Source organism: Gobius niger (assembly GCF_951799975.1).
Source record: "Gobius niger genome assembly, chromosome: 16".
Classification (NCBI taxonomy): Eukaryota; Metazoa; Chordata; class Actinopteri; order Gobiiformes; family Gobiidae; genus Gobius; species Gobius niger.
In genome coordinates, this window is record NC_136867.1 from 10,570,752 (window position 1) to 10,580,794 (window position 10,043).

Genomic DNA, 10,043 nt, shown 5'->3' on the forward strand with positions numbered 1-10,043 from the left:
CTCATCATTACAATACCAACTGAGGGTGCAAATAACCAACCCAATATATAGTGCTATGGAAGTACAGTGTTAAACTCACAACAGAACTTTTTTATTGCTAAATTACGACAATAATCGCTAAATTACGACAATAATCGCTAAATTTGCTAAATTACGACAATAATCCATTGTCATATAAATATTGAAGTAATTCCATCTTGTACATACACAGACATTTCTTAACAAATGTGTCACTGAACTTTGTTGTCATGATGAATTCTTCCAACGACACAGCTCACAATCACAATATGAAACACATACACATACACATACACATACACAAACACAAACACAAACACAAACACAAACACAAACACATACACATACACATACACATACACATACACATACACATACACAAACACAAACACAAACACAAACACAAACACAAACACATACACATACACATACACATACACATACACATACACATACACAAACACAAACACAAACACATACACATACACATACACAAACACAAACACAAACACAAACACAAACACAAACACATACACATACACATACACATACACATACACATACACATACACATGCACATACATATATTTGTGCAGCCAGAATGAGGGACGACATCTGCATAACAACATCTAACACCCAGCAGTCTCAGAACAAAAAGTTCCTTCCAGACCCTTTCACACAATTCTTCCATGTGTAAATTTTCGGTCACTATATCACACCTAAGTGTTTTGCCTCGTTCAAGAAGGAAATGGTGAGGCCATCAAAGATGACCCGGTTGTTTTAGGAGCTGGCAGATTGCTTTGAAGAGCATAAACACACAGTCTTGGAGGCATTAAACTCCTTGTCCCCGGTTTCGTTTAAAAACAGATTAAACAGAGTTGAGGCAATAACACTTCCCTGGGGTATCCCGAACATGGTTGCTAGGTAACAGTGATCAAACCGGCCCGACTGCATTTCCCGCCCTAAAACTACGGACATATGGTTCAGCTGTAATTTCCACTGTATTGTATTGATCCCCTTCTTCTCTCACAGTATTAGTAGCTTTGATTGCCTTGGAAGAAATAATGTGTTCAAAATATAAATTTCACAGGGAAAATAGCTCTGCCAAAACTCACATATACCAGTGATACCAGTTTATATCTCGAAGAACTTCACCGAACATGTCACACATTTCCATATTTCAGTAGTTTTGATGTGCTGATGAGTTTAAATAAATGTGTTGAAACCTATATTGTCACCACTGTCACAAACAGTGGTGAGAATCCAGTTGAGGCTTTCCGAAATGGCACCTCTATTTGAATGATTCAGGATACACTGTGTCATGAGCACAGAATTCCTCGTAAGCTTCCTTTGAATAGCCCTGCGCAGCTCTAAAATGTAGGGCAGATTGTGGAGCTGTCCGTTAGTGCTGGTCTCTACATGGTTAAAGAATCAATGAAAAGCCTCTGCACACCTCTGCCCCCTGCTGGGAAGTTTGAATTGGGGGCTTAGGGGCTGCTGGCTGCTGGACTATACAATTTCTGAGTGCACCAGAGCATACAGGCCATTCATTTTTAAAAGTTCCCCAGAGCTTTTTTAAGTGGCCACAAGTAACCCTAGAAAAATCACTGTAATAATAATCATGGGCTTAAGCTCAGCTGCCCCATATATCCCTCTCCTATACACCAGTGGTTCTCAAAGTGAGGGGTTTGCAGGATACTGAAGAGAGGGTCACAAAGAGACAATATTTTTTTTAATCCGATTTATTTTTTGATTGAAAACAGCATCTTTTAGTGAAATCAAGCCAAATTTAAAAATAGTTTCCAAACTAACTCACACATTCAACCAGATTTTAAATGTTTTGGACCTTACATAATTATAAATCCTCATTACATTGGGGGGTCCTCAGTGGTTGGTTGAGTGATTTTGGTGGTCACGGCCTTAAAAGTGTGGGAACTCCTGTCCTACACCACTGTTAAGACGGCCTTTTTCCGAGAGAGGTCCGTCTCTTTTGTAAACAATACAACAATCTTGATCAAATAAAATACAAAGCTACAAAATATTGAATAGAAAATTGGTGGAAAGATCCAAAAGCATGTTGAAGTCTATCATGGCCCAACATTGATGGCCTCCCCGTTGTGACACATATTGAGCGTGTGTGATTGGCCAAATCGGAGTCAGTGTAATTTGAAGCCCTCCGAGAGCCCTGATTTTGTGGCCCCTCCCTCATTCGCAGCAGACCTAGCCCCGCTGTAACGCTAGTGGCTCTTTTAAACGATGCTCTTGTATGATAATGTGCGCCACAACACCGTTTGTCCCCCAGTAAATGCACAATGTAGGCTAAACTTCCAGTTACACAGACAAGTTGCCCCTGGACATTAATGGGTCAAACACTGTATGCAGAGTACACATTTTCCTACAGGGAGATTTAACCAAATGCTCACTAAACCGGCTCCCAAGTCCAGTCAGCCTGTGTCAATGTGACTTAAGCGGTTTAATAAGCCCCTCAATGTGAAAACCATCTCCCCAAAGTCAGAGGAATGGGATGTGGATGGCATGGATAATAAATTGCCACGGTAAGTGTGGAAAGGCAGGCCATCACAGTGTGGAGAGATGGCTCAGTGAGAGGACGAAACAGCCATAAAGAGATGTACAACAATAAGTTACAGATGATAACAGCGGCGACAGCTGAAGGCTCTGCCCGGCCTCCACTTGCACTGAGTGAGGCGGCCGTGTCATTAAGCAGCATTGTTTACACACACACACTTTGGAAATGTATATTAGCAAGCAGATAAAGGCTTTTTCTAATGCCTTTGGACACCATGCCTCTCCAATTCATAACATAAAAAAGTAGTATGAAGAAAGGAAGCTGGCAGAGCATTAGGAACTTATCATGTGTGAAGGCAGTTTGAGGGCTGAAATAAGCAGAATGAGTCTGGTGAAGCTGTGTGTGTTTTGAGCCCTTAAGGAATTGCAGGATTACTCAGGCGCGCATGACAAAACACAACGACATCACAAAACCGACAGAGTTTTTTGCTTTTGAGAATAGGTGCAGTGTCCAGTCATGACCGCCTCAGGGCTCGCCTTGCATCACTGCGGCTACACTCTGGCCGCGACGTGTTTGGTAGCAGAAAGCTCAGATTGAAAGAGAACTCCAGTCTGTTCTCTAAGCACAGGTCAGACCCTACCCCCACTCGCCCCAACCTTCCCCATCCATCTCCACCCCTCTCTCTCACCCCTGGCCCTACGGGGGCAACCTCAGCCTTCCATCTGTTGTCTGAGGCCGGGAGCAGCCCACTTCCCCTGCCTTTCGCATTTACAATTCAATTAAAAGCAGCAAGCAAGCCCCCTTCTCCCTCCGCCCCCTAGTCATGGCTTTCTTATCGGGATGAGCGCAGCAGAAAGGCCCCCTGCCCCATGTAGAGACGCTGTCATGACACACATGTTTTTGGGCCAGCCGGCGCTAGGAGAAATTCAGGCAGTGATGCAAGCACACACTGACATGTAGATGCTCGGGTTTATGTGACAGAGTGAGGCAGGCTAACAGTCCCCGAGTGAAAAGAAACTGCTCTGCTGCTGGGAACAATACAAAGTGGAGAAGTGGGGCACACTTTGCATTAGAATAAGATATAGGCTACTGCCGTGATGTAACAGGCTCACGGCAACTGGAAAAGGAATACCACACCGAGACGATCATTAATGGCAGCCCAGCAGGAGTTTATTTATTTAAGTGTTAGTAACTGGAGTTCACGTTGTCCAAATCTGAATGCATGGCTGTAAACAACAGAAAAGTCTGAATCAGCGTTAATGGACAACCACAGTTAGAAAGCCTGAACTTTTGATTGACAAGGATGAATGACGCTGCCTGAGAGATACCCTATACCTTATCATCTTGCTGTACTTGCTGACAGTAGACACCTGTCACTTAAACGCAGCCCAGAATCTAACCCAGCTCCTGTGAAGTCCACTTGCCGGATCTGCCTGTGGGTTAGTCTCCTCATTCATTCATTCGTCCATCCAGACTGTGGACAGGAATAATTAGGGCTGTGCTCCTGACTCCTGGTCAACAAACAGTGATTTATGAGGCTGTCCGCCAGAGGAGCACTATTGATTCAAAGACACATAGAGTAGCCATTTACATGTACATGACTCCCGCACAGATGACCCTATGCATAACCCACTTCTGTGTTTGTGTCACTTTAATCCAAATTCAAACAGCTGCTTTGATGGATATGACAGCAACGCAGAGACAACGAAAATCAATGTTCATCACTCTTTGCTGTGTACTGCTGATTCTACATTTTCACTATCGATCTCTGTAGAATAACATGGAGAATGTTACATCTGACCTGCATTCTGCTGGAGATCTAATGAGGATCTAACTATACGCCCCTGCACAGGATCCGGACTCAGACCCTAATCCTATAACCCCAGCAGCAGCATGATTTCTGCAGACCTCAACTAGTATGGCCCTGGGACCCACCATCAATCTATAATGACAAGCCGCGACCCAAAAAAGACTTGTTATATATGCATTTTCCTCACAAATTATTAATAATGGCTTGCACTTGTATTGAGCTTCTCGAGCCTGTATTACCAAGCTTGTTTTTAGTGGTAGGATAAACCAGAGTACCTAGAAGAAACCTACACAGACATGGGGAGAAACGTGGAAACTTCCAAACTCCACACTGAAAGGCGCCCTCCGACCGGGCTAAAACTAAAAGGCTGAAATCATAATAAAACTGCAGAGGGACTCCCATCAGCCCTGGGTCCATCTGCCTGTCCATCTATGGGAGTGGCTCTCTCCTTCTGTGGTTCTCCTCCAGGTTTCTTTTTTCTCCCACTGGGTTTTTGAGGAGAGTCTAGGGGGATTCACATGGCTCGGTTCCATCTGCTGCTGGCGTTTATTTGGACATGACCTCTATCTGGACATTATAGGCGTCATTTATCAAGGCAGGTGCTAAATAGTGGGTGCAAGCTGAAAAATAAAATCTGCTATTTTGTGGGCGTGTTGCACTTAATTTGACGTTGCCTGTATTACAGTATCAAGCCCCCAAATCTGATATGTAAATAAGACAGTACTATGTGAGTAAAAAATGCATGAAGAGTCTGCCGTTGGTCCACTTCAGCATGTGCTACTTGTTTTGCACATGAGCAAACGCTTGGTAAGTTGTTTTGTTTCATTGTTTTAACGTTTGCAGGCTTGTGAGCCAACTCCTGTTGTGATATTGGGCTCTACAAAAGAATAGATTGATTTTTGACAGTCATTTTAGCAGACGTGGGGAACGTTTCTATACTCTTCAGTATAAATATGGAAAGAAATGTTTTCTGTGATCCACTGAAAACGGTTCCTCAACCCACTTTTGGGTCCCAGCCCACCAGCTGAGAACCACTGCTCTAGGCCTTGAGTGACAAATGTATCATTGTTAATGGCCTATTGATATTTTTTCAGCTAAAATTGAATCAATAAAATGTTTGGGAGAGATGGTAAAAGGAGGTTACTCCACTATTTTGTAATAAATAAAAAAAAACAGATGGTTGAAAGAGCTCAGACTATGTGTCTGGAGAGCTTCTTTTCAATTGAAGTTCCCAGTTTCTCATAGTCTTCAATAAATTAAATTTAAAATGGGTTTTACTCTTTTAACAGAGCGTTCAAACTAAAGGAGGTCAGGCCAGGAGACTGTTACAGACTGAAGAGTAGACTGATCATACATACGGTCCTGATCTCCTCTCGCCGGCTCACTCTTAGCTCCCACTGGAGCTGTGCCACACACCAAGCAGCTCCTGTTTCCAGTCTCCATGGAGACCAGCTGTTCCTCCAATCACAGCACACGCGGCCAGTTCAATTTGTTAAAGGGGCAGAGCCTCAGGATGTGCTTCAGCCTTAATGTTACATTTGTTATTTCAGACATACTTTAAATATCACTGACTCAGTCCAGTAGGTGGTAGGTACACATTTATTTAAAAATGAGTCCAATACGCATTATCAACAGAAAAATCATATTCCACTGTATCAAACAGGCCATATCAAAATAAACTGTTTTAAGTGCAAGAAACAGAAACACATGGTTTATAAAGACAAGGCATTTTGCAGATTTAAAACAGCATTTCATTTCAAGAAATGAGTATGGAATGTTCCCTTTTGCTTAATTAATTCAACTCAACCAGAAAGAGACCACACAGAGCAACCAGGTTTTGCTGCAACATTCAGTGTGTGATCAGTTCCAGCTGATTTGCTGCAGTAGTTGTATCTCAGAGCATATTGCACATAAATAAATGAAGAGGGAAAAGCATGTGCCATTTAAAATGATAGTTTTCGTTACTTTGATCGGGACCATCATGTTACAAGCATGATATTTAAGATTAACATTACAATAATATACATGTTCTCTCCAATCTAAGGCTCGAGGAGTGATCCCCAAGTCATCATTCTACAAAGACTGGACTACTGTGTAAAACCTGGTTTAAATCACAAGGCATTTGAAGTCTTTAGTTCATAAATTAGGAGCCCTTTGCATGCACCAAAGAAATAGTAAAGGAAGCAAGTGCCTGAACTTTATGAAAAGCACAGTAACAACATTCCCTTTGTGCTTTGTACAAAAAATATACTAAAATATATATTTCTTTAAAAAAGATGAGGTCTGGTTTTTATCAAAATGTTCCTTAGGCTGCTCAAACGGTATCAAAAAGGAAGTAAATAAAAGATTTGGATATGAGGTGACCCTGAAGTGTGTTTTCCCACACTGTTTGGACGGATAAGCCAGAGCAGCTCTGCTCCAGCTCTACATACAGGAGGTCAGTGCTCTGTCAGGAGTCAGGACAGACGTCTACTGCAGCTGGAAACAACATTCATCAACCAGAAAACTGCCCACTCTCTAGCACTGCTCTGCCTGGAAGCTCATCTCACGAGCAGGTAGTCTCTGAGGGGGTCCATGTTTATCCAATGCAGAAGACTAAAATTGAAAACACCTGCAGATGAAAGATATTGCATTGAATAAAACCATGGGTTGGAACTGAAGCCAGTAGCCACTGTAGACGACTCTGAAAACTTCATCCAAAGTCTATAAACACAGATTTATGAGCTGCCTGCCTTAGAAGAACTGACTTAATTCACTAAACAATGGCTATTGGCTAATATCAATAAATACAACAGTGCAGTGAAGAGTGGTTCTAGTGACCAGAGAGAGGCTCTCACTGTCCTGCAGGCTCAGTCCATTGCTTCAGGTGTCCACTCACACTTCAGTATGTGAAGACCAGGTCAGAAAAGTTCGTCTCTAACCAGTCCCCTGCGATCATTTCACTCAGTTCCGGCGTACAGTAATCTGGGAACTCAAAATGCGAGCCCATGCTGCCCTCACTGTACGAGTCCAAGTCTTTATCCACAAGAGACAGAGAGAGGTTTCCTGAACTGGCGTTTACAGTCTCTGAGACCGAGCCCAAGCACAAGTCAAAGAGCAGATCATCCCTGTCCCCCGCAGAAGAAGAGGAGGAAGAGGAGGAGGAGGAGGAGGAGGAGGAAGAGGTGGATGCAGACCTGGAGGGCGCGTGCTGCTGCTGCTTGGTGATGTTCTTGATGTTGTAAAACAGTCTGTTACTGCCCCGCACCTCTTCGTACATGCTCGCGCCCTCGGACTCCGCTGACGAGCTCAAAGTTGGGCTGGTGGGCACTTTGGCGATGCCGTAAGGTTTGGTGCGCTCCTCCTCGCGCGCGTTTCCCGCACCGTAATATTCGTCCTCCGAGTCGTCGGAGTCCTCGTCCGAGAGGTCACTTTTCACTTGCACTTTGAAAGTTGGGAACACACAGTCGTCATAGCCGTGCGCGTGCTTATTCAAACCCTTGGTCGTTTTGAGCTTGGCGCACTTCTTGATGTTAACCTTAGTCAGTTTGCCGCACTTTTCCGGGGAAGGGGCCAGAGTCTTGGAGTTGTCCTGCTTCGGCTTCTTCTTAGGTCTGTATTTATAGTCGGGGTAGTCTGCCATGTGTTTCAACCGCAGCCGCTCTGCCTCACGGATGAACGGGATTTTCTCGGTGTCCTTAAGCATCTTCCATCGCTTCCCCAGACGCTTGGAAATCTCCGCGTTGTGCATATCAGGGGACTGCTCCATTATCTTTCTCCGCTCGATCTTGGACCAGACCATAAACGCGTTCATTGGCCTCTTGATGTGCCCGTTGGCCGTCTTGCACCAGTCCGGGTTGATTGGCACGGGGCTGCACGCCATGAACTCGCTCTCCTCGGAGTCTGTCGCCTCCCTGCACATGCCTCCGTCCGCCTCGCCGTGGCCCGTGTGCTGCACCATTCTGTCCGCGCCGGTGCACAAAAACTCACTACCGGCACTTGTCTGCACTCGCTCTCGCGTCTCTGCACTGGCGTCCCTCTCGTGGCTCTGCTCCCCCTTTTTTTCTCTCTCCACGTTGTTCCAAAGTGCCTTCTTAACTAGTGGCTTGGCTTTTGCATGTTCCTTGCGTCACGCCAGGCGCACCAACCACGTCGCTTCCACTCCGCCCCACAGGCCTCATCCAAGACCCCTTAAACCTCCATGCGCCGGGCCCGGCCCCCCTCTCGGGTAACCCCAATTGAAGTTGAAGGGGCTGCTGTGGTACATAGTGTCTGAAACGAGACGAGAATATTAAACGCAGTCAGTATACCTTGTATTTCACAAAGCCATTGCCTTTATCACGCATCTACCTATATCTTTAACATCACAGTTCCTTAAGTATAGGCCTACAGGTGGGTGAAAACTGTCTTTTTTATTTCCTCTATCATTAGAATGAGCAATGAGCATCATATTTCAGGAAAAGGATAAATCATAAGCCAATAATTATAGGCCTACTCATCCATTTCTCACAATACGCACCCATCACCCCCTAGGATTTGAGAGGAGGAAATATAGGTCAGTAGTACAGGAAAGTCCTTATGTGTCATCCAAGCAAATGCAGCACACAAATGTAGCCTGTTAAGTGTAAAGCATGGGGAAATTAGTCCAGAGATGGTGAGCATGTGATCTGTGTGTGTCTGATGATAAATGACATGAAAAATTGTTGATACACTGATGATGGTCAAGCTCAAACGGCACACTGGGTGAAGGTGATTATTTGCGCCGAAACGTATGATGCGCAGAGCTTTAGAAGAATTAAGGCCAGGCATTGATTTTCTTTTTTATCTAGGCCTAACATAACAGTCTGTATGGCGAGACTGCTGATGCCCCTCCCCCCGCCCGGCACTGAATGAAGGAGCGCGTTATCTTTTCTTCATCCTGTAGAGGGCGCCCTCCTGTCCTCCTCAGCTGTGTTTGGAGGGTGAGTCATAATACTGTACTACATGGACAGGCACAGTAGTCTAGACACCAATAGAATGATCCTCTCTGCTCTCTCGTAAGTCACAGCTAGATTCAGCTATGCCCTTTACGCTCAAATGATTTCACCGCGCGTTTTGTTCTGCAAAGCATTACCTCCACTTTAACTGAAGACGTGTCTGATTCTTTGCACTGCTCATGTATTTCTGCCTCCTTCTTAAAGTTATTACTACCCGTAGTCTATATATGTTCTCTTTATTCTATTTAATTGTTTGCACATTTTTCCTTGTAGGCGATTTCTTTCCATCTATCTGTACATGCTCGTGTGCGTTTTTCAGAGCTGACGTAGCAAGTTCATTTCTCCTCTGTGAGATAATGATTTTTTTTTCCATAACAAAAGATGTTGTTGTCTGTGGAGTTCCTGAAGACATTGCTGGCGTTGAGAACTGCTCACAGAAAGCTCCTCTTAATGACTTATTGACTATGAGGTGGGCGTGTCCATGAGTGGGGTGGGCGTGTCCTTTTGTATAAATCGGGATGCACTAGAGGTGCGTGTGTCCCAGACCTCTGTGACATAGAATGGCAGTCTATTAGTTTCGACTGGCTGTACGCTATGTGCAGGTTCCCTGAAAGAAAGATTCATTTAACACTGCCCAGTGAGCAGGTGCACATTGTCCCAGGCTGAAGGCTGTAATGGGGTGTTCTGTTGGCCTGTCCTCGTGTGTTAAAGGGATGTTCTGCAGGTAGACATC

The 10,043-nt window shown here is 44.5% G+C and overlaps 1 protein-coding gene across 1 annotated transcript; it reads right to left on the reverse strand.

Annotated features, from left to right (window-relative positions):
• Window positions 1-5,966: 5,966 nt before the first annotated feature.
• Window positions 5,967-8,473, reverse strand: sox11a (SRY-box transcription factor 11a). The gene has a single exon (XM_079572980.1). The coding sequence runs from the start codon at window positions 8,293-8,295 to the stop codon at window positions 7,237-7,239; it is 1,059 nt and encodes a 352-aa protein (XP_079429106.1). The 5' UTR covers window positions 8,296-8,473; the 3' UTR covers window positions 5,967-7,236.
• Between the last annotated feature and the right edge of the window lie 1,570 nt (window positions 8,474-10,043).

Bases quoted from the DNA above. Each gene is read 5' to 3' on its own strand.
- sox11a (XM_079572980.1), bottom strand. From the start codon at position 8,295: ATGGTGCAGCACACGGGCCACGGCGAGGCGGACGGAGGCATGTGCAGG.